The sequence below is a fragment of the Lipotes vexillifer genome, unplaced genomic scaffold, assembly GCF_000442215.2.
Source record: "Lipotes vexillifer unplaced genomic scaffold, Lipotes_vexillifer_v1.1 scaffold1704, whole genome shotgun sequence".
Classification (NCBI taxonomy): Eukaryota; Metazoa; Chordata; class Mammalia; order Artiodactyla; family Lipotidae; genus Lipotes; species Lipotes vexillifer.
In genome coordinates, this window is record NW_006799933.1 from 182,418 (window position 1) to 208,030 (window position 25,613).

Below are 25,613 nucleotides of genomic sequence, written 5' to 3' on the forward strand. Positions count from 1 at the left end.
GTTCTTTCTCTGATTTCTTTAGTTGTAAGTTTAGGTTGTTTATTTGACATTTTTCTTGTTTCTTGAGGTAGGCTTGTATTGCTATAAACTTCCCTCTTACAACTGCTTTTGCCGCATCCCATAGGTTTTGCGTTGTCTTGTTTTCATTGCCATTTGTTTCGAGGTATTTTTGTTTTCCTCTTTGATTTCTTCAGTGATCTCTTGGTTATTTAGTAGCATGTTTTTTAGCCTCCATGTGTTTGTATTTTTTACAGATTTTTTTCCTATAATTGATATCAAGTGTCGTAGCGTGGTGGTCAGAAAAGATACTTGATATGATTTCAATTTTCTTAAATTTACCAAGGCTTGATTTGTGACCCAAGATATGGTCTATCCTGGAGAATGTTCCATGAGCACTTGAGGAGAAAGTATATTCTGTTGTTTTTGGATGGAATGTCCTATAAATATCAATTAAGTCCATCTTGTTTAATGTGTCATTTAAAGCTTGTGTTTCCTTATTTATTTTCATTTTGGATGATCTGTGTATTGGTGAAATTGGGGTGTTAAAGTACCCTACTCTGTCGATTTCCCCTTTTATGGCTGTTAGCATTTGCCTTATGTACTGAGGTGCTCCTATGTTGGATGCATAAATATTTAGTTATATCTTCTTCTTGGGTTGATCCCTTGATCATTATGTAGTGTCCTTCTTTGTCTCTTGTAATAGTCTTTGTTTTAAAATCTATTTTGTCAGATATGAGAATTGATACTCCAGCTTTCTTTTGATTTGCATTTGCAAGGAATATCTTTTTCCATCCCCTCACTGTAAGTCAGTATGTGTCCCTAGGTCTGAAGTGGGTTTCTTGGAGACAGTATATATATGGGTCTTGTTTTTGTATCCGTTTAGCCAGTCTTTATCTTTTGGTTGGAGAATTTTATTTATTTTCATAAATTTAGTTATTTATATATTTTTGGCTACATTGGGTCTTCGTTGTGGTGCACGGGCTTCTCATTGTTGTGGTTTCTCTTTTTGTGGAGCATGGGCTCTAGGCATGCAGGCTTCAGTTGTTGTGGCATGCGCACTCAGTAGTTGTGGCTCGCGAGCTCTAGAGCACAGGCTCAGTAGTTGTGGCACATGGGCTTATTTGCTTCGCGGCATGTGGGATCTTTCCAGACGAGGGCTTGAACCTGTGTCCCTTGAATTGGCAGGCAGATTCCTAACCACTGCGCCACCAGGGGAAGCCCTGTTTGGAGTACGTAATGCATTTACATTTAAGGTAATTATCGATATATATGTTTCTATTACCATTTTCTTAATTGTTTTGGGTTTGTTTTTGTAGGTCTTTTCCTTCTCTTGTGTTTCCTACCTAGAGAAGTTCCTTTAGCATTTGTTGTGAAGCTGGTTTGGTGGTGCTGAATTCTCTTCACTTTTGCTTGTCTGTAAAGGTTTTAATTTCTCCATCAAATTTGAATGAGATCCTTGCTGTGTAGAGTAATCTTGTTTGTAGGTTTTTCCCTTTCATCACTTTAAATGTGTCCTGCCACTCCCTTCTGGCTTGTAGAGTTTCTGCTGAAAGATCAGCTGTTAACCTTGTATGTTATTTGTTGCTTTTCGCTTGCTGCTTTTAATATTTTTTCTTTGTTTAATTTTTGATAATTTGAGTTAATGTGTCTCAGTGTGTTTCCCTTTGTGTGTATCCTCTATGGGACTCTGTGCTTCCTGGACTTGACTATTTCCTTTCCCATGATGTGGAAGTTTTCAACTATAATCTCTTCAAATATTTTCTCAGACCCCCCCTTTTTAATTTTTTTTGTGGTACGCGGGCCTGTCACTGTTGTGGTCTCTCCCGTTGTGGAGCACAGGCTCCAGACATGCAGGCTCAGTGGCCATGGCTCATGGGCCTAGCTGCTCCGTGGCGTGTGGGATCTTCCCGGACCGGGGCACGAACCCGTGTCCCCTGCATTGGCGGGTGGACTCTCAACCCCTGCGCCACCAGGGAAGCCCTCAGACCCTTTCTTTTTCTCTTCTTCTTCTGGACCCCCTATAATTCGAATATTGGTGCATTTAACATTGTCCCAGAGGTCTCTGAGACTGTCCTCAATTCTTTTCATTCTGTTTTCTTTATTCTGTTCCCTGTTTGTTATTTCCACCATTTTATCTTCCAGCTCACTTATCTGTTCATCTGTCTCAGTTATTCTGCTATTGATTCCTTCTAGAGTATTTTTAAGTTAAGTTATTGTGTTGTTCATCACTGTCGGTTTGCTTAGTTCTTCTAGATCCTTGTTAAATGTTTCTTGTATTTTCTCAATTCCGTTTCCTGAGACTTTGGGTCATCTTTATCATTACTCTGAATTCTTTTTCAGGGAGGTTGCCTATTTCGTTTTCATTTATTTGGTCTTGTAGGTTTTTACCTTGCTCCTTTGTCTGTAACGTATTTTCTTGTCATTTCGTTGTTGTTTTTTTTTTTTATGGGTGGGGCTGTATTCCTGTCTTACTGATTGTTTGGCCTGCGGCATCCAGCACTGGAGTTTTCAGGCAGTTGGATAGAGCTGTGTATTTGTGCTGAGATTAGGACCTCCAGGAGGCCTCACTCTGATTAATGTTCCCTGGGGTCTGAGGTTCTCTGTTAGTCCAGTGGTTTGGACTCAGAGCTCCCACCATAGGAGCTTGGGCCGACCTCCGGCCTGGGAGCCAAGGTCCTGCAAGCCACATGGTGTGGCAAAAAAAAGAAAAAAAAAAAAAGGAGCAGTACAATATCAAAGAATAAAAAACAAAATAAAATTAGAAAGATAAAAAATATATTATGAAAAGTAAAAATATAATTGAAAAAACTGCAGTAATGTAAAATAAAACCACAACAGAAAAAAGAAAAAAAAGGAGGGGAGGCCATGCAGGGGGAACAAGCCAAATGGAGAGAGCAATAACAAAGTATAAAGAATAAAGTAAAATTAGAAAAATAAAAGATTTATTAGGAATAATAAAAATATAAATGAATCAAGAACAATGAATCAACAAGGTAAAACAGAACCCCAGTCTAAAAGAGGGAAAAAAAAAAAGGCTTGGCTATGGGTGTGGAACTCAGGCAGGGGTAGGGTTTACAGTGGGGTGGGACCTAGGCAGGTGGGGGGTTGATGTTTGAGTGTAGGGCGGTGCCTCTGCTTAGGACCTGCAGGGAAGGGGAGAGGCAGCATGTGGAAAGGAGGGCCTCTGCAGTGTGGAGTTCTGAGTTTGGAGGTGAGGCCCTGGGTGAGGGTGTGTGGGTGGGGTTTAGGCCCAGCACATTGGAGGGGGTCTCAGAGGTAGAGGTAGGGCCCTGGGTGTGGGTGTAGGGGTGGGGCTTGGGCTCTGCATGGCAGGAGGGAGATTCCAAGGGCACAGGATTAGGCCCGGGAGCCCAAGAGGCTTCCCAGTGCCTAAGTGGACAGAGAAAGCTCTGGCCCTGTTCCCTTCCATTCCTCCACGCCCCCACTCCCCATCTCCCCCGGGGTCTCCCCAGTCCCCGCTGGACCCCTAACCATGGGTGTGTCCCGCTGGGTGTAGGAACTCCTTCCCTCCCCCAGCCACCCCTCAGGGGTGCCAGTCCCGTAGGTCTGGCCTTTACTTTTGCTCCCTGTTCCCTCCCTCCCACTCCCTCAGGACCCACAGTGTGTCCCGTGGGTGTAGGAACTCCTTCCCTCCCCCAGCCACCCCTCAGGGGTGCCAGTCCCGTAGGTCTGGCCTTTACTTTTGCTCCCTGTTCCCTCCCTCCCACTCCCTCAGGACCCACATGGCTGGAGGGGGCCTCAGTGGGCAGAGGATCAGGCCCAGGATCTTAGCAGGCTCCTGGGGGCCCAAGTGGGCAGGGGAGACCTGGCCACACTCCCTTTTGTTCCTTTGTCTTCCTGATGGTCCCCCAGTTTCCCCCTTCGGGTGTGAGATCCCTTCCTCTCCTCCAGCTGCCCTTCAGGGGTGCCAGTCCCATCCCACCTCTGCTTCCCCTCCCCTTCACCCCCCCCATGCCCCACGTCCTACCCGGTTGCTGCGGGTTCCTCCCATCCCCTTAGGTGTCTGTGGTCCCCCACCGGTGCCTGGTAGATGCCCTAGTTGTGCGGACACATGAATCCGTGTCCTCCTAGTCTGCCATCTTGACTCTGCCCCCTTGTGTATAAGTTTTTGCATAGACATATATTATCGGTTCTTTGGGTATGTACCTGGGAGTGTTTGGTAGTCTGACAGGTCATTTCCCCGTTCCCCTCCTCCCCACTCCCCACCCCCGCAAAAAAATCAGGTCCTAATACCTGGAAACTGTAAATGTTACTTTATTTGGAAAAAGTGTTTTGTAGATGTGACTAAATTAATGGTCTTGTGATGAGATTATCTTGGATTATCTGGATGGGCCCTAAATGCAATTGCAATTAAAGGGAGACAGAAGGGGACTTGATATAGACACAGAGGAAAAGACATACACATATGCAGGAGAAAGTTATGTGAAGACAGGCAGAGATTGGAGTGCTGTGGCCACTAGCCAAGGAATGGCAGCAACCACCGTAAATTGGAAGAGGCAAGGAACAGATTCTCTTCTAGAGTTTCTGGAGAGAGTGTATCCCTGCTGACAGCTTGATTTCAACCTTGTGATTTCAGACTTCTGGGCTCCAGAATTGTGAGATTATCAATTTTTGTTGTTATAAGTCACCCAGTTTTTGCTAATTTGTTATAGCTGCCACAGGAAACCAATACAGAGTGAAATTGGTGGGTAATATGGTAACTCTATGTTTAATATTTTGAGGAACTACCGAAGTTTCCCAAAGGGGCTGCATTTTATGTTTCCACCAGCACTGTATAAGGGTTCTAATTTCTCCAAGCCCTTGCTCGTACCTGTTACTGTCTCTTTGATTATAGCTCTCCTGGTGGTTGTGAAGTGGTACCTCATTATGGTTTGGATTTATATTTCCCTGATGAGTGATGATGTTCAGCATCTTTTTATGTGCTTACTGATCATTTATATATCTTCTTTGCAAAAATGTCTGTTCAAAGCCTTTGCCCGTTTAAAAATTGGGTTATTTATCTTTTTATTGTAGAATTCTAAGAGTTGTGAACTTTATAGTTTTAGTTCTTACATTAGATCTGTGATTCATTTTAGTTAATTTTTGTATATGGTGATAGGTATGGAGACAATCACTTTTGCCAAATTCTCAGTCATTACCTAAATCTTCAAATATTGCTTTTGCTCTTTCTCTCTCTCCTCTCCATACAGTTGCATGCATACTAGATGTTTTGAATGTGTCTCACATATCTCTTACGATCTTTTCTCTTTCTTCCATGTTTCTTTTCCCATTTGTGCTTCAGTTTGGATATTTTCTGTTGCACTGTCTTCGAGTTCATTAATCCTGTCTTCTGCTGTTTGACTTAATCAGTTTTTAATTTGAGGTATTGTATTTTTTTGATTATAGAACATTTGTTTGATTCTTTTTTGTTTTTATTATTACAATGCTTTAAAATTTTCATTTCTGTCCATTTTGTGCATCTTTTTCTCTATTTTATTTAACTTATTTATAGTAGTTATCTTAAAGTCCTTGTCTGTTAACTCTAATATTTGGAGCAATTTCTGCTTTCCACAGATTTTACTATTTATTCCCTCTTCACTTTAGAACCTGTGTATTTTAAAAAATCTAGACTTTGTTTTTAGCTTGATTTTGGAAACAACAATGAGGCTTGTTGCAGGAAGAAGGAAGAATAGGGCAGACCCTGGCCCTTTGTTTTCTGAGTTAACAGGAAGGAAGTATTTGTTTTTCTGGAATTGCTCATATAATGTACTGATTACTCAGGAGAGACAGTAAGAGCAATAGCATTAAAGAAAGAAGAAATCAGTATGACATGTGACTAGTTGCTAATTTAAGTGCCATACTTGCTAATTTAATTGGTAAATGCTGTGTGGAGATAGATAGGCCCTGAGCTAAAATATATTTAGATAGTGATAATCAACTTGATCTTTTGGCTTAGTAAGAATGATTAAGATCTATGCTTTTTAGCATAAAACATTTATTAGCGTTTGTGGTTTTATAAACCCTATAAATTATTTCTTCTTTTTTTTGGCACGAATAGCTAAGGATGTCTTAAGTACATGAGTTGGTGAGTAGCTTTTAGTTTAGTCCCTTAAGAAAAATATCATTTCCTATGCATTCATTATTTTTGCAATATAGTAAAAATATTCTGAGTTTAGTAAATATTTGTGTGTTTTCTCTTACAGATGATAAGATATTAACAAGTATGTAAAAGTAAATGTGTTTACTGTGTTGGTCTGAATGGGTTTTCAAAGTTGATTATGATCATGATGATAACTCTATAATAGTTTTTGTTATATTAATTCTTGTGTGCAGTGTACTTATTTTTTGGAGTATTCATTTTCTTTTTTTAAGAACACGGCTTGATGAACTGAGAATGTTTCTAGAAAATGAGACCTGGGAACTTTGTCCTGTTAAGTCAAATTTCAGCATCTTGCAGCTTCACGTAAGTTTAAGAGCAAACAAATCAGTCTTTTATGTAGTCATCTTTAAAAGCAAACCATATATATGGAAACATTTATAAAATAATTAAATTAAGAAATAGTGCCTTTCCTTTTTTCCTTAAAAGTGATTAATAATAAGCCTCTTTTACAAGGTGATACTTTAATGGATGTCATAATCTGTCTCTTTTTACAAATTCATTTTATACACTTGAGGAAAACTCCGTTGCCTGAAAAGAGTCACAATTAAAATAATTTGTTTTCTTTAGATTTCAGAAGAGGGTCTCCTGCTTCATATAAATTTTGCAGAAAAATCAGTTATATTTTGATGGTCTTTAGTGAAAATGCTTATATTTGCAGAATATTTGTCATTTCTTAAAGGGTCTAATATGCTGCAACTCATAAATTTGTCTGTAATGAGAAAATGCCTCAGAGATAAAAGAGGCACTTATAAAAAAAAAACACAACTAAGTTTTATTAGTTAATTGATTCCTTGAATCCTATAATGTAATATGTGAAAATATCTTTATTTTTTTCTCTTGGTTGAAGCATATTATAGATAAATCTTGTGTGGTAGACCATGTCCTATCTGACAAATATCAAATATCAGAATACAGTATATAAATTTAGATCCCTGTTTAGAAGGTCGAGTGTGTAGTTTTTGCCTTTAGAAGAAATGGCTTTCTAGAAAGAATTTTCTGATTCCTGGATAAATGTAAAGAATACATGATTAAGGGGCTTCCCTGGTGACGCAATGGTTGAGAGTCCGCGTGCCGATGCAAGGGACACGGGTTCGTGCCCCGGTCCGGGAAGATCCCATGTGCCGCGGAGCAACTGGGCACGTGAGACATGGCTGCTGAGCCTGCGCGTCCAGAGCCTGTGCTCTGCAACAGGAGAGGCCACAACAGTGAGAGGCCCGCGTTTCGCAAAAAAAAAAAAAAAAAAGAATACATGATTAAAAGTTTTTTTAAAGGGACAGTGTTTATGTTCATGTTGTATAATAGCTTACTTCTCATCCAGGTTTATCATATTGCTTTCCTAATGTGGAAATATTAAATACACTGAAACATGTTGATTAATATATGCTTTAAAGACAATCAAATTAACATTAATTTTAACATTATTTAGAGTTATTAAGATGATTCCTTAACATTATTTAGAATTCCAGCATTGATTTTAGAATCTCTATTTAAATACTTTTATTTGAATTTGTATTTAACCATCAATTTGTGTGTGTGTGTGTGGTGCATGCGTATATAAACTTGCTGTAATTAGAAAACAACTTTTTTACAAGGTACGTTGAAACATTTCCATCCAAGTGAGCATTATATCCTTTAAAGTGGTTACCTTGAAGTTTCAGTTATGTAAGATGAGTAAGTTCTAGACATCTATGATACATTTTGCCTGTAGTTAACAATACTGTACTGTGCACTTAGAATTTTTTTAATGGTAGATCTCATGTTGTAACCACAGTGAGGGAAAAAAGTAATTACATTGAAAACTATTTACAGCTGAGATGGTGTTCATTTGACACATGTATTCCTGTAGATTTTGTTTTAAAAAATTTTTGTCTTATTATAGTCACCCCTTGTTTAGAATTTTAAAAATAATGGCCTGGGGCTTCCCTGGTGGCGCAGTGGTTGAGAGTCTGCCTGCCGATGCAAGGGGACACGGGTTCGTGCCCCTGTCTGGGAAGATCCCACATGCCGCTGAGCGGCTGGGCCCCGTGAGCCACGGCCGCTGAGCCTGCGCGTCTGGAGCCTGTGCTCCACAACAGGAGAGGCCACAACAGTGAGAGGCCCATGTACTGCAAAAAATATATATATATAATAATAATAATAATAATAATGGCCTGATTTTTAAGCATTATTGTGGATCTGATTTAATATATAGCTGCAATTTAAAAAGAAAATAAACACATCATTTGAAACTTAGTAAACCAATGTAATTTTAAAGAAGATTATCTCTGAATATGAAAAATTTTAAATTGGGGAATAATATTAAAATGATTAAAAGGTATAAGAAAAATGTGTACTAAATTTTTCTTAAAAATCATTAAATCAAGAGTTTGGTAATTCGAAAGAACTTTAGCCAGTATTCCATCTCTTCCTCTAATTAGCTGTATAATCTTGAACTTGGACCTGAATCCCTCTGGACTGCCTCAGTTTTCTCATCTGAGAAGTGTGTGATTTGGACTGGGTGCTATAACTCTGTAGTTTTGGTATTTGTGATTCTTTGATCTAGATCGACCCTTTCATTTTACAGATGAGGAAATGGAGGCATAGGGAATCAGGGGACATTCCCAATATTATATAGGAAGTTAATGGAATATAATGGATTAAAGTCAAGCTAGGACTAGAAGATGTATCATCTGACCTCAGCATGTATTTGTGTTGTCTGCTTCTTGGTATATGAAGAAAAATAAAGTTTATAGACATCAATATAACAAAGAAAGGTATATCTTTTATGCTTGGATTTCAATGTATTCACATACAGTATCTCAAATGGTGCAAGCTATTTGACTTAACAACAATTAGTTTTATGAATGACTTTATTAAAACTGTACTCTACTAGGACTTTTGCTGTTATGTAAAAATTTTTAGAATTATCATTCAAATTGAAGTTATTTAAAAAAATTTTCTATGCAGTTCCATAAAGTAAGCCAAAAGCAGCTTGATGCAGATAACACTGTTTTAAGTGACATCAGCGACTGATGTCTTTAGGAAAACCTTTGAGCATGTATGTCCAAGTTTGTGCTTTCAGGTAACTTGCAAGATTTAACAATGAATAACCTAAAAAGAAAGAATAACCTAAAGAATAGGATTGTTTTCTTTTCTAACTACATCTGCATTGATGGAATATGTTTATGTACTTGAATTTTATTGTTGTTGCTAAAAGGGATCTGGCTCCTTTTTGGTTTTTTTTTTTTTAAACGTTTAGGAATTTAAATTCATGGAACAGTCACGTTCCCCATCAGTTTCACCCAATAAGCAGCCATCCTCAACTTCCTCAAAAATGGTAACCTTGTTTGAGCAGTACTGTAGTGGTGGGAATCCATTTGAAATTCAGGCTGACCACAAAGATGAAGAAACAGAAGACGTCCTGGCTTCCAATGGGGTATGTCGTGTTTTTAAAACATACTGTGGAACATTAGTGGGATTTTCTTATTGAGCGTGTTGTACCAAATGAGCAAGGTAATTGACTAGATTTATTCATACATTTACCACCCACCTTCCTACCTATATACTTAGATACCTGTAATACTACTTGTACAGGTAATGAATGGCTTTCCAGTATGCTTTGTTGACATTGTCCTTTTGAATGATAAGTTTTGCCTTTATGTTTATTTTATGTTGTTATTAGATTACTTTATGTTCTTACCAGGTTACTAATTGAGTAGGAGCATAGTTTATTCACTGCATAATTTTATGATTTATTGGATAGACAGATGTATGAAGGAATAGATCATCTGCACTTTTTTCTCAATGCCACTTGTTGGGTAACTAAGGAAGTCATTTTGTTCCATGTCCCCTTAACTGAAACAGGGTAATGTCTTGTTTAATTACCTGGCAGGGATATTTTGAGGATTTAGGAATACAGTGTTTTAACAGCACTCTGAGCAGCTCAAAAAACAATATAGTGTGAGTTAATGGAAAGGTTTGCAGGCAGATGAATGAATATGACCTTTATTATTGATTAGCTGTGTGGATCTTGGCAAGTTATTGTGATTTTGTGACCCTCAGTTTCCCCATATTTACTTCACAGTTACCTATAGGGCGTTTTTACAGTATTTAATTTCCAGAGGGACTAGGTATAATTTTTATTTTAGATTTGATGAAGTTGAAGTGAAAACTGTTTGGGTTTGACAAAAATCTGTTGAATTTGTCTCCATATTTTTGGTTTGTTTTTGTTATTAAGTGAAGATATAATTTAAAAAATACTGTCATGAAAATATACCACTTTCATGTTTTATCATGAAGTAGAAGTTATTCGATAGAGAACCATATTTTAAATTATAATTTAGTGATTCTTTGTGACATTTTGCCTCTATAAAGTAGACTAAACTGAAAGGAATTAAGTCATTCCAATATTTTTGAAATAATATATCCCTCTGCACTGGTGATTTGTTAATTTAAATCTTGCATAGCATTTGATTCTCATTATTTCTGGCAGTTGTGTTCAATAAAATAAGCACAAACTCTGAATTAACAAATACAGAACCGTTGTTCTTAAGCAAAATATGGGATTAAGTATCTGCAAGCCTCTGGTCACAACATTTTCACCAACTGGTCAATACGCAACCTTGTTTTATGTGTGTTTTTCCTTAAAGACACCTAATTTAATATAGTGTTGATTCATTAACATTGAACACATGACCAACAGCACTGTAACTCATGCCTGAGTGCAGCTTATCTAACATACGTATTTTTACCTTAAGGCACATTACAGTCTTCTCGCACTTGGGAACACTAGACGGCACTTTAGTGCTATGATTGGGAGGCATTCTGAACAGTGAAATCACCAGCAAAATATACAAAAATTTTAAGAATGTGACACTAAATAGACTTTGAAAAGGGCACTTGCTTACAGCAGGAGGGCTGAAGTAAGAAGGTAGAGTGTTGCCTTGCTTGTTCTTAGCTGGGAGGATGTATGTAGGGTGACTCAAAGTGTTTGCCACTCAACATGGCACATATCCGTGAATGACCAAGGAGTGTCATGAAGTATTGATGTTGGGGTTACAAATTTTATCGAGTAGGGAAATCTGCAAATAAAGAATCCTTGAAAATGAGGATTTGTTGTACTGTGGAACTGACCCTAGTTTGTGTAGAACACCTTTCTGAATGTCACCAGGATCACATTGTGTACAAGTGAGGGAGAATGTCTCTAATGTTTGTTTGTAGTTATTAATGTGTGATCTAATCTTCACAGGTACAGCATAAGTCCTGAGGGTCAGGGTCCACATCTTAAAACAGCCTGTTGTAATGCTTTAGACTCTTAAAAAATAGTTGTTGAATTAGGGGACTGACTTCTTCCCTTATTGTCATTATACTGGTCTCCTCAACTGGCATATGGGGACAAAACTTCCTCATAGAATTGTTTTGAAGATTCAGTGAGACAATTTATGGAAGCACTTAGCCCAGTACTTGGTTGAAACTCAATAAATGTTAGTCATTATTTAATCATATTAGTTTATAATATTAATCAGCAATGATGATGGTGATACTGCCACTGCTTCCTTTGTTGTGCATGGACTCCACTCTCTTTTCCCATGCCGGCACTGGGCCATGGTGCCAAAAAGGTGATGAAAAGGCACTCTTCCTCTCAAGAGCAAATCCACCATTTTTGTCCTTGCTCTCAGTAGTCCATAGGTGCTAAGCCTAATTTTCTAAGTTGCCCTTGGAATTAAATCTCATCATAATGAATTAGATAGAATATTAGCATGTGTGTTGTGTTTATTAAGCTGACTTAATACTTCCAGCGTACCAGAATTGTATTCTCAAGCTTTTTATAATGAACTAGCAAAATGGAAATAAATAGGATGAAACCACTTGAAGGAAGAGTTTTGTTAATCAAATAAACACTCTTTTCCTGTTCTAAGGTCTAGCAGGGTATGTTTGTTTTCATTTGTTTATATGGAGATTTTTTGGGGCATTTATAAGCTTTTGAAATATAATGTTTGTATTTTCTTTTGAGCTGGTTAAGGTAGGATGATGAGGAAGAAAATGGAAAGTTAATATGATTCTTGATGGCAAAATTAAAGCTCAGTTATTAAGAAGTTTTATCTGTAATGTACTTCTTATAAAATTGGATACTTTTTACTGTGTTGAAAGACTCCAAGAAAGGTTGGTTCTTTGTGCCCATTGCTGAATAATATACTGTGTTCTTTTCAGTATGAATCTGATGAACAAGAAAAAAGTGCCTATCAGGAGTATGACAGTGACAGCGATGTTCCTGAGGAACTAAAACAAGATTATGTTGATGAGCAGACAGGCGATGCTCCTGTGAAAAGGTACTTATTCTTGGAATTTATGGTATTTCTCATTTTATGTTGCACGTTTAACATATAGGATTTACTTGAAAGGTTAAGAAAAAAAACTCATTAAACTTTTGGTTATAGTGTCATGTGACAGAAGTTAATGTTTGTTGTTTTTTTAACATCTTTATTGGAGTATAATTGCTTTACAATGGTGTGTTAGTTTCTGCCTTATAACAGAGTGAATCAGCTGTACATATACATACATTTGGTAGTGTATATATGTCCATGCCACTCTCTCACTTCATCCCAGCTTACCCTTCCCCCTCCCCGTGTCCTCAAGTCTGTTCTCTACATCTGCATCTTTATTCCTGTCTTGCCCCTAGGTTCTTCAGAATCTTTTTTTTTTTTTTTGGTTCCATATATATGTGTTAGCATACGGTATTTATTTTTCTCTTTCTGACTTCAATCTGTATGACAGTCTCTAGGTCCATCCACCTCACTACAGATACCTCAGTTTCATTTCTTTTTATGGTTGAGTAATATTCCATTGTATATATGTGCCACATCTTCTCTATCCATTCATCTGTTGGTGGACACTTAGGTTGCTTCCATGTCCTGGCTATTGTAAATAGAGCTTCAGTGAACATTGTGGTACATGACTCTCAGCAATCCCACTACTGGGCACATACCCTGAGAAATTAATGTATTTTAAAAATGATTCCTGAAAGGCTAAAAATGTAGTTTTTTTGATAATGGGTATAACCCAAGAGCTCTTAATCTAGAGATCAGTGGTTTTTGCAGAAAAACAAACTTTTGATTTATAGAATCAGTGCCGCCTTTGGAGGTGGTTTATGCTTCACATAGATCAATTTATGTTTCACATTGATTTCCTTTTTCTCAAGGAGGAAAATAGTCATTTGTTTTGTATGTGGCTTTGCTGCCTCAATCTAGTAAATACAGAAAAATCTTCCCAATGTCATTGATATTTTGAGCCTTCTATTAAGGTTCCTTTTTTTGTACTTGAGTTTTGTTTTATGATAAACTGTCTTCTTCAAAAACTATGACAACTGTATAAGAATTTTTGTCACCTTCTTTAAATTGGGCCTGATTCTGATTTGTGAGTGAGGTAGTTTCATGACTGAGTATCAGATATTGAGTGACCACAAATATACTTTATTTTTTTTTTTTATTTTTTTATTTTTTCTTTCCCTTGCGTTATGCGGGCCTCTCACTGTTGTGGCCTCTCCCATTTGCGGAGCACAGGCTCCGGACGCGCAGGCTCAGCGCCCATGGCTCACGGACCCAGCCGCTCCGCGGCATGTGGGATCTTCCCGAAACGGGGCACGAACCCGCGTCTCCTGCATCGGCAGGCGGACTCTCAAGCACTGCGCCACCAGGGAAGCCCAATATACTTTATTTTTAATGGTAGATTTAAGTATACTCTTCCCTACCCTTTACCCCCAAAGTACCTAGTGAATACTTGATTGATTTGACACCCTGATTGATGTAATCTCTCACCTCAAAAGTGAACAACTCATATAATTGGGGATATTTTAATTGGGGAAATTTGTTTCCATTGGTTTACACAAATATATGGTATTTAATTATCTACATCTATGATCCATTATGAACTAAATAGAACTATTTTGTTGGACTTTTTCATTAGATGTTTTGAGTATGTTTTTACTAAAAGAAAAGGTCTAATTAAGTTGAAATGAACAAACGTCTGCCACTATATGTGTATGTCCTCTAATTCTTTGTAAGGTTATGCAGCCTCTTAAACTGTCTTTAACCTACCCCTAAGAAATATACACAATGTAAACTACTGATTGCAGTTAGCCAGTTGACTGTTATATCAATTCCAGCTTCTAAGTGTCTCTTGAATTTATCAAAATTTCTTGTATTTCACTGCTACCATCCTAGTTCATGCAGAAATCTCTGGGCCAGATTATTGAATCAGCCTCCTTACCGTGGCTTCCCATTTCTAGTCTTAACCCTTTCTAATCTGTTCTTGGATACAAATTTAGATTTTTCTTTTATATACAAATTTGATCATGTCATTTTCCTGGTTAAAATGTTTAATGGCTCACCGTTGCATTTAAGATATGGTTCATACTCGTTATAATCATGAGGTTCGATTCCTTTCAGTGATCTGGCCTTTACTTACCTCCTTTCTTATCACATTTCCCTCTGCCCACTCATTCTCCAGGCTACCACTGTCAACTCCTTGTGCTTCTTTAAGCGTACTCTGTTCTCTTACTTCTGATCTTATTACATGTTGTTCCCTTTTTTTTTCTGTACTTACCATATAACTTCTACTTTTTCTTTGAATCTAGTGCTGCCCCCCAACTCCAGACTTTACCATTATACTTTATGCCTAATTCAGATTCTAAGGAAGGTATTTTTCATATTTGTAGGTCTGAAATCAGGATGCTTGGTACAGTTGATGTATAATTTTCCTAGAATATTTTTTTTAAGTGACATAGCTTCTTTTTTTGTTTATTATTTTATTTATTTGTTTTTTATTGAAGTATAGTTGATTTACAATATTGTGTTAGTTTTCGGTGTACAGCAAAGTGATTTGCTTATACATATATGTGTATATATATTCTTTTTAAAAATTGTTTCCCATTATAGTTTATTATAAGGTATTGAATATAGTCCCCCATGCTATACAGTAAATGCTTGTTGTTTATTTTATATCTATTTTTATGCATCTGTTAATCCCACAGTCCCAGCTTATCTCCCGCTACTTCTCCTTTGGTAATCATAAGTTTGTTTTCTATGTCTGTGAGTCTGTTTCTGTTTTGTAAATAAGTTCATTTGTACTATTTTTTAGATCCCACATATAAGTGATATCATATAATATTTGTCTTTGTCTGACTTACTTCACTTAGTGTGATAATCTCTAGGCCCATCCATGTTGCTGCAAATGGCATTATTTCATTTTTTTTATGGCTGAGTAATATTTCATTGTATATATACACCACATCTTCTTTATCTACTCATCTGTTGATGGACACTTAAGTTGCTTCGATGTCTTGGCTGTTGTAAATAATGCCACTGTTAACATTTGGGGTGCATGTATCTTTTTGAATTAGAGCTTTTGGCTTTTCTGGATATATGCCCAGTAGTGGGATTGCTGGATCATGTGGTAAGTCTAGTTTTAGTTTTTTAAGGACCCTCCATACTGCTCTCATAGTGGCTGTACCAATTTACATTCCCACCAACAAGAGGCTTCCCTTTTCTCCACATCCTCTCCAGCATTTATTATTTATACACTTTTGATGATGGCCATTCTGACTGGTGTGAGCTGATACCTCATTGTGGTTTTGATTTGCATTTCTCTAATAATTAGCAATGCTGAGCATCTTTTCATGTGCCTGTTGGCCATCTGTATGTCTTCTTTGGAGAAATGTCTATTTAGGTCTTCTGCCCATTTTTTGATTGGGTTGTTGTCTTTTTGTTATTGAGTTGTATGAGCTGTTTGTATATTTTGGAAATTAAGCCCTTGTCAGTCACATCATTTGCAAATATTTTCTCCCATTCTATAGGTTGTCTTTTCATTTTGTTTATGGTTTCCTTTACTGTGCAAAAGCTTATAAGTTTGATTAGGTACCATCTGTTTATTTTCGCTTTTATTTCTATTGCCTTGGGAGTCTGACCTAAGAAAACATTGCTACAGTTTAGTGACATAGCTTCTTTTAATGGTTGTTAATTAATGTCTGAGAACCAAAGAAATACATCATAGTACTTTATTTCTCTGCTTACTGATTTCTCTTCCCCTCTGGACTGTAAGCTCTGTAAGGACAGGAGGATAATCTCTATATCCCCAGCCAATACGTGGTAAGATTTTCAGTAACTACTTGGTGATTTTCAGTAACTAATTAGCAACTTAGATCCTAAGCTGAATTACTTATTGATTTACTACTTGACAACCCTAATTGCAAATCTGTTTTGTTTTCTCATATTAAGCGTTTCTCGAGAGACTCTGAAAAGCAGGAAGAAATCAGATTACAGTCTAAATAAAGTGAATGCACCCATTTTAACAAATACAACACTGAATGTAATAAGACTTGTTGGTAAGTAGCTACACCTTTAAAAAAACATTATTATAGCAGTTAAATTAGTCTACATTTGTTACCAGATGGGTTTTCATTGTATACTCCAGGGCCCACCACAAGTGAATGATTTAAGATGGTCATATGTCAGTGCCTTCTCATCTTAATTGCTCCAAATAGTGTAATACTAATATTAATGTCAGTTTTTCTTTTTTAGTTAACTACTTAAAATTTGTGTCTTCCACTTTTCCTAAAATATTCCAATTAATAGAAATGTAGTGGAAAAATTCTCTGTGAGTTAGAGGTACATGTAGGATGATGATAATACCAGTTTTATGTTTGCACAATATTTTGTACTTAATTGTTTCATTGATCTTTGCAATCTTCTTGTCAGATAGGCAGAGTGGATAGTAGTTTTCTGGCATTTTCAGACACAAGAGTTCTATAAGCTAAATGTTCACACCATAGGAAATGTTCTTATTACAGATAAGACCTTTATTGATGATTTTGTAGAAGGCAAATAGCATGAAGAAATGCCATATGAAATATATAGGTTTGAAGATGTTATGGATTTTTTAATATCAGTATTTCAAAATTTTATATGCTGTCTCAACCTTTGTATTTCACAAATAGGTCTGTACATTTGACAAATAAGTTATAGAGATGTCTTCTCATGTTAATTAAGTCATCTATACCAGTCAAGAATCTTAGTGATTTTCTATAAAGATCTGTCTTCTGTTTATGGAGATGATAATTTCCTGTTGCCTGGTTTAATTACTCTTAGCTCTGATAAAATAGTCTGTGTTCCTGGAGATAATTTCTAAATTTCATTAATGAATAGGATAAAGAAGACTTTTTTAAGAAGTCCCACTTTCTTTTAGGGAAAATAGTGTGGAAAATTATAATAATGAACTGAGCAGAAAAGAAAAATTATGTATTTTTATGACACAGAAAAATGACAGATTCTAAAAAGCTATTGTTTGGCTGATTATTGCTGGGGAATTAGCTTTTCTTCTTTATCCAAGAATGCTAACTGAACCTAGCATCATGAGTTAGTCTCTAGAATTTACAGAATCAGAATTGGAAGAATTCTGAAGCGGTCATCTGGTATAATTTACCATAGAATGAGCATTTCTTTCGTTACTGCATCTGATATGTGGTGGCCATCTAGCCTCTGTTTTATGTCTTACAATTGCTGGAAGCATATTACTTTGCAAGACTACTCATTCTGCTATTAGACTGATTTAATTGGTAGAAATCTCGTCCTCATGGTAAACCAAAATCTATTTCTGTCTCTGTTTCTAATTCTACCCTCTGGTCTTAGTTATGCCCTTAAAAGCAAAAAGAGTAAGTCTATACTTTTTTCTCCTACTTTTCCATGTGGTCACTTTTCAGATATGTGGTGGTAGGTATACTGTCCTTCCTTTCCTTGTACTTCCCTTTCCCCAGTCCATTCTTCAGGGTCAGTGTGCTCAGTTGCCTTATATGGTCCTCACTGATGGATATTCCAAAGTCCTTGTCATCCTCCTCAGTCTTCAGTACTCACTGTAGTTCTCGGTGTCTGGATACACGCTTGAGATGTAGTTGAATGAAGTCAGCTTTTGCTCGGTTATGCTGAAGTAACAAAACGCCCTAACATATCAGTGGCTTTCAACCCAGAGGTTTATCATGATGCATATTGACTCCTGATCATCTTAGTTCCGCCCCATGTATGTCTTCATTCTGAGATGCAGGCTGAAAAAGTAGCACTAATCTGGGATTTGGGGAGAAGAGTAGAGCTGAACCATGTTATGACTCTTAAAGCTGCCACTCTGATGTGCCACCCTGACATGTCACTGGTCATAGCAAGTCAGGATTGACTGGAAGAGAGAAGTGTACTTGTACGTCTGTCACAGGAAGGCGCAACCAGTCCAGGGCAGTGGACAAGGACGCATAGTCCTCTTACAAGAGTGGAGGTGGGGAAGAGCAGATAATTGGGGAAAATAATACAATCAACCACATTTAAGTGGTTGTATAATTTTCTTTCCTTACCTAGTTCAAAGAGGACTAGAGGTCATCATATTGCTCTTTACTCTAAAAGACATACATTCACTCAAATCAGATATAAAGCCACAACAAAATCAAGGACGGGGAAGTCATGTTTTATTCAGTTCAATGCAAACAAATCCAAATCTTCACTTCTTGATAGGCATAAGGAAATGAAGAAACAATGCATTGTGCTATTCTCATTATCTAAGAAGGGATATTATAATGATAGAAGTGTGCTGCTGGTGCTAAGTTCAAAAGACAGTAACAACGAATTCTTATATAAGGATTACTGACCAACACAGTGGACATTGTTTTCTAACAGTGGACTTACAGAAACAGAAAAGCTGCATTCTTATGGGCCTTTGGTAATCAGCCACATAAAGCCAGAGCAGTCCTGAATAAAACCTTACTCAGGGAAGAGAATCTGACCGTTGTCATTTCAGTCTTCTTCCCACTAGGTCTTTTACTAGAGTGGCAATTAGGAAACAAAGCCTAGTATGGAAATTTAACTTTCATGTCTTTGCATTTAGGGCTGGGATTAGGTGCTGCCATTATTCCCCAGTAGACTTTCATGCCTACCACTTTCTCCCTGGGATGTCTTTATCTTCACATTGTACATATTCATAAAATAGAACTTTAAAGGAACCACTCACTAAGGGGTCTCCAACTAGTAAATGCACTATTCCAACCACAGTTATTATTGCATAGAGGTGCTTGAAGACCATAAACTGACAAAGGTAATGTCTCTTCTTACAAAGCCAGAAGTACAGTTGTGTAAATAAGATAGATTAATTTTTGGTGCCTGGGAAGATGAAGGAACTAATTACTCAGTGGTTGGGAGACACATTTTAGAACATTAAAGGCATATTCAAAATGTTGTTTTTAAGTGTTATTTATTTGGCATAATTAGGAGATATTAAACAAAAGAGTGTTAATGGGGCTTTCCAGCCCCACGTGGTACCTAAATCTGAAGGCTTGGCGTTTTTTTCACAAGCGCAGAGGACCAATCAGAACGCTTGCTTGTGAAAAAAGAAAATCCTCTTAGCCTGATAATTTCTTGCAGACAGAGGCAGAGAAATTTTAGGGAATGTGTCTCATCACTGAAGTAGCCTTGGTATCCAAGGAGGCAGCTCTCACTTGAGCGGGTGTGATAGGTCTGAGGGGCAGAAGATAGGTTGCCGAAACCCATGTTTGTAAAACCTACAGACCTTACAACAAAATTATTACTTTAGCAGCTGGAAAAAATACACACCAGCACATGCACAGGACTTAACATTAAGCTCTGTAACATTAAACCAGAATATGTACATAAGGGATATTTAGTCATACTGTGGCTGAGTTGCAGTATATATGATGAATACAGAAATAGGAGGGAAGAAATCTCCTTCATTGGTACATTCTTTCAGGTGAGGCATTGATATTTTTATTTTATCATGGAGTGTTTTAAATTGGAAAAGTAATGCATGAAAATGGTTAAAAATTAAAATACCCTGAGGTATAAACAAAACTCCTGACCTCCGAGTCTCCTTCCTCATTTATAGCATTTCCAATTTGCCTTTATGTGCTCTTTATACCCATTGATGATCTCTCAACTTAGTGCACTGTAGTAAGGGTAATGAACATCCTTCCAGCTCAGATTCTGTTCTTGCTTTTGCCCCATCAGATTGTCAGCTCCTACATGAGGAGAGAGTTTGTCATCTTTGCAGCATATAGAGCACCCAGCCAAGTGCTTTTCGCTTTTGTAGGTGCTCAATATACATTGGACTGACAAAACTTAATTTGTAAAATCTGAGTGTTAGAGAAACACTTTTTGCTCCTCTCTTGTAATAATCCACAACAGAAGGAGCCCCTCACCCCCCACCCCCGACCCGTGCACGTGTGTGTACACACACACACTTCCAGCACTTCTTTTTACCCTGTGTTCCATTGTCTGCATAGAGGTTGTGGCTCACTGACTGAATTCCCCTGAGCTGCCTTTCCTGTGGTAATCACACTTCTCTCTCTGCATTTCCTACGCTAAGCTGGTAAGTCAGGCCCTGTCCTGTTCCTCTTGGTTGTAGTCCTTGTCCATCCATGCTGCTACTTGCTTGGTTTCTTTGCCAGTCCCTCTGTGTCTCTTTTCCTTGAGCATAAGGACTCATGGTCTAGATTTAGGGTGAGAGAGGGTTTTTTTAAATTAAAGTACAGTTGATTTACAATGTTTCAGGTGTAAAGCAAAGTGATTCAGTTATATATAGATACACACACACACACACATATATGCATACATATATATGTATATATATCTTTTTCAAATTCTTTTCCATTATAGGTTATTACAAGATATTGAATATAGTTCCCTGTGCTATACAGTAGGTCCTTGTTATTTATTTTATATATAGTAGTTTGTAACCCCAAATTCCTAATTCTCCCTCCCCTGCTTTTGGTAACCGTAAGTTTGTTTTCTATGTCTGTGAGTCTATTTCTGTTTTGTAAATAAGTTCATTTGTATCATTTTTTTGGATTCCACATATAAGTGATATCGTGTGATATTTGTCTTTCTCTGACTTTGCTTAGTATGATAATCTCTAGGTCCATCCATGTTGCTGCAAAGGATGAGAGTTTAAACAGTGCTTCCCCTGTGAAGCTTTTCCTCATCTCTAGATTAGGTTAGATTCCCTTCACGTAACATCCTGTATATACTTCTCCCTTTTTGCATTCATCATAAGTATATTTATTTTAAAATAATAGCAGGGGTAGCTAAGACTTCTTGCTCTTTTATTATATGCTATGTAAACACTTCACATGAATTTTCTCATGAATTCTTCATAGTACCCTTTTTACAAACTAAATTGAAGCTCAGAGATAAATAACTTGCCTTATGTCTGTCACACAACTGGTAAGTGGCAGAACCAGGTTGTCTGATCTTAGAGCCAGTAAGTTCTTAACTTTCATGCTTCGCAGCCAGTGGAGGACATCTGGAGCATTAATTCCTGGACAGAGTTCAGCAAGGTTATAATATAGGTTGGAGGCAGGAGTAGGAACTTCTCGCAGTTTGTAATTTGGAAAGAGACATCTTTTCTGGTTATCTTGGCTATGTATTAGGTAACCTTCCTCCGTGTTCCCAAAGCATGCTGTGTCCACTACTCTCTCTGTGCCCTCTATCGGGAACTCTGGAGAGGAAGAGAGAGGGTGGTATGCATCTGAACCATATATTGAACCACTGACCACATTTTTCCAACTAGGCTGGCTAACTTTAGAACCATGCTTCTATTTTTTATCAAGGTAGCACCTCTCACAGCAACACATTAAATAGTAAAGAAGAGCTTGTCACGAAAAGCAGGTGTCTCCCACCCACCCACTGCTCCCTACCAGGAGTGTGAAGGCAGTCTCCTGGTTTTTTTCTGTCTTTCTTCTAGTTGTAATTGCCCAGAAAAGGGTGATAAGAAGTAAATGTTTTGAATCCTTGTCAGTCTAAATATGTCTTTATTCTGCTCTTTCACGGAGTGACAATTTAGTTGGGTATAGAATTGCCGTTAAATGTTACTTTTCCTCAGAAAGTTAAAACCTCTAATGTTCTATTCATTTTATTGTAGGTGAATTTCTTCTCTCTCTCTCTGAAACCTTTTAGTGTTTTTTCCCTTGATGTTTCAAAATTCTCTATTGATGTATCTATGTGTGAGTTCTTTTTCATTAAGTGTGTTGGGTAGTTCATGACCCTTTCAATCTGAAGGCTCATGTGCTCCTCAGCTGTGACTGATACTACTGTTTCTTTGAGGATTTCCACCTCCCCATTTTCTTTAATCTCTTTCTTTGATTTCCCCTTACTCAAGTGTTTAGTCTCTTAGGTTGGCCCTTTATGTCTGTCATATTTTTCTAATATTTTTCTATATTCTTTTTGCTGTACCTTCTGGGAGACTTCCTTTTTCCCATTTCTTTAATTTTTTATTTTAAAAATCACATTTTTAATGACTTTAAATCTTTAAGAACCCTTCTATAATCTGTGTTTTTTCCTGTCATATTCACCTTTTATAGGGTTTTATATAATTACTGTATTTCTCTTCCTTACCTTCAATTATTTTATTTTCTCTGGGACCAGCTTTTCTTTTTACGTTCAGTCTCTGAATTTTCCTCATGGGCCTGGTGATGTTTGATTATTCTTCCCTAAAATAGAAGGCCTGTATAGCCATTGTGGGTGTTCTCTGCTGAGTAACTAGAACTGTGTTGGAGCTGGCTCTTTCTCCTTAGAATGAATCCTGACTAGGAACTTTATAGAGTAGGGCAGGTCTGGGTGGATTTATTGGTAGCCTTTACATTATGGGGACAGATCCCTAAATTCCCAGAATGAGATAGATTTTAATCTGTGGTGCCAATATCCACACTAGAAACCTTAGCTTTTCTAATTTATTTTCTTAAGTTTGCTCAATTTTGGGGGTGGGGGGGCTTGTTTATTTCTTTTGAAGAGAAATCCTAGGGGGTTTTATTGTTTTTGTCTGTGGGAAAATTCTGGCAGCCTCTACAGTAGTCCCCTCTTATTTGTGGGGGATATGTTCCAAGATATCCCCTGTGGATGCCTGAAACCACAGATAGTAGAAAACCCTATATATACTATGTCTTTTCTTATACATACATACCTATAATAAAGTCTAATTTATAAATTAGGCACAGGAAGAAATTAACAACAAAAACTAATAATAAAAATAGAAAAATTATAACAATATACTATAATAAAGTTATGTAAATGTAGTCTCTCTCTCTCTCTCTCTCTCTCTCTCTCTCTCTCACACACACACACACACACACACACACACACACAATATCTTATTATACAAATTTAATGCCTTTGCCATTTTAGCTAAGCACTTATCGCTGCAGCTGTATCTTTTGCAGTCTGAGGTTTGACAACAGAACTAGCATGAATTTCTTTTTCCTTCTTCCAGGTTTCACAGATAGAAGATTCATTCTTACCACAGATCTTAGCAACCTCACCATATGCCTTTTTTGCTTTCCTTATTAAGTCACGAGCTTTCACCTTTTCACTTGAAAGAAGCACTTTACAGCTTCTCTTTGGCATACCTGAATTGCCAGCATCACTACTCTTGCGTTTTGGGGCCATAATTAAATAAAATAAGGATTACCTGAACACAAGCACTGAGATACCACAACAGTTGATCTGATAACTGAGATGGCTACTAAGTGACTAATGGGCAGAATGTGCGGGACAAAGGGATGGCGCCAGATGGCACGAGATTTCATCATGCTATTCAGAACAGCACATGATTTAAAACTTATGAATTGTTTATTTCTGGAATTTTCTATTTAATATTCTTGGACTGAGGTTGACCGTGGGTAACTGAAACTGCTGATGGGGGGAGGCTACAGTAATAACTGCTGGGGAGGAACAGTAACTTGGGGCATGTGGACAGGTAGTTTGTCCCATATGTAGACCTTCAATTAATCCGTCCTTTCTCAGCCCTATTTCTTGCTCCTGTTCTCTTGCTGTAACTGCTGCTTCTAAGCAGTCACATCCTATCGGACAGCTTCCACCTTCTTTGTGGTTCTCTTTGCATTTTTCCATCAACCTGTTTCCATCTGCTGTCTGTCATCTAGTACAGGGGTTGGGAAACTATAGCCTGCAGACCAAATCAATCTGACTGCCTGTTTTTGAAAATAACGTTTTATTGGAATGCAACCATGCTCATTTGTTCACATATTGTCTATGGCTGCTTTTGTGCTATGACAGCAGAATTGAGTAGTTGAAACAGAGACCAGCAGAGATGAGTATCTGCCCCAGAGACTGAATGACATACAAAGCCTAAACTATCTAGTCTTTGGTCCTTTACAGGATAGGTTTGCCAACCCCTGGTCTAGAAATGTTTTGAGATTTCTCATTTTCTGGTGATCATACCTACCTGCTGTTACCTTCTCACCCACTTCTCTTTATAGATGTTTTAATTCATTGTAAAATTCTCTTAGTTCAGTAAGTCTGAGGGGGTGCATAAGTTCCCTCAGGCCTCCAAAGTCCTAGCCTGCCCTCTTGAACTGGAAAGACAGAGTTCTCACTCTTCTACATTTGAATATACTAGCAGCCTGCTTATCAATGGCTGCCTTCCATGTATGACCATTTAAGGTCATGGAAGGAGCTCTGTGAGAGAGCAGAGATTCTGTGTAGTTCCTTGTGTCTTAACACAATGCCAAGAACATAGTAAGCTTTCAAAAAGTGTTTGTTGAATGTATTGAATGAGTGAATGAATATAATTATGTATTTTTTTCAGAGCATTTGGGACCATCTAGTTTTTTTCCTTCTGAATGCACATTTAAAACAGCTTTTACCTATTAAGAATTCATTTTTATATCCTTTCTTAAGATGAATTATATGAACAGCGGTTCATCTTATTAGGAATGGAGAGGAGCTTTTTAGTCTGGATATTTATCAACCCCGAAGTTTGCATCCTTCCTCATTCTACTATTCACCTGTTTAAAATTTTCTTTTATGGATTAAAGTAATATAACATTTTTTCATTTTTTTCCTTTACAGTATCACATTATTTAATGTGTAAATAGTTACAGTTTAAATAGCTATATGTTTGCAGTCAGTGAAATATCTGCAGTGATCCAGAATGTTCTAGGAGCATACTATCAAATTTTTTTCAATTGAGATTTTTTTTTGAGATTGTTTTTAAATGTCTGATTATGTGAAATAATTACAAAGAATGATCCTGAAACAAAAGACTTGTAAACAGGAATAAGAACAGAATCTAAATTGAATAGTTTTTACTTTACGATGTGTATGTCTTCCTGACCATCTATTATTTAGAATCATTTCTCATGTAAATTAAGACAGATGGACTGAGTTCTTAGATAATAAAGAAATGGTTTTGATAGTAGACATTTCCATTAGAGTAAATTTGTCATTTTTTCCTACTGCAGTTAATGTGTTTTCTCTTGAATCCTGGTGTCCTCAATAGTACCAATTTAAAATTTATAGCAGTTACATAAAGTAGAGCCAGCACCTGAATTATTTGCTCATTTGGAAAGTAAAGCAAATGGCCTGTTTTAATATCTTCTGCAGAAGAGCATTTTTTTAATAGATATGCTTCTTTCCCTATT

The 25,613-nt window shown here is 37.2% G+C and overlaps 1 protein-coding gene across 1 annotated transcript in view; it reads left to right on the forward strand.

The window, feature by feature from the left end:
• VPS50 (VPS50 subunit of EARP/GARPII complex) overlaps window positions 1-25,613 on the forward strand; it is a 149,448-nt gene that overhangs the window by 97,505 nt on the left and 26,330 nt on the right. Inside the window, 4 exon segments of the mRNA XM_007472019.1 lie at window positions 6,373-6,463; window positions 9,399-9,575; window positions 12,350-12,468; window positions 16,411-16,517. Of these exon segments, the coding sequence (XP_007472081.1) occupies window positions 6,373-6,463; window positions 9,399-9,575; window positions 12,350-12,468; window positions 16,411-16,517 (494 nt within the window).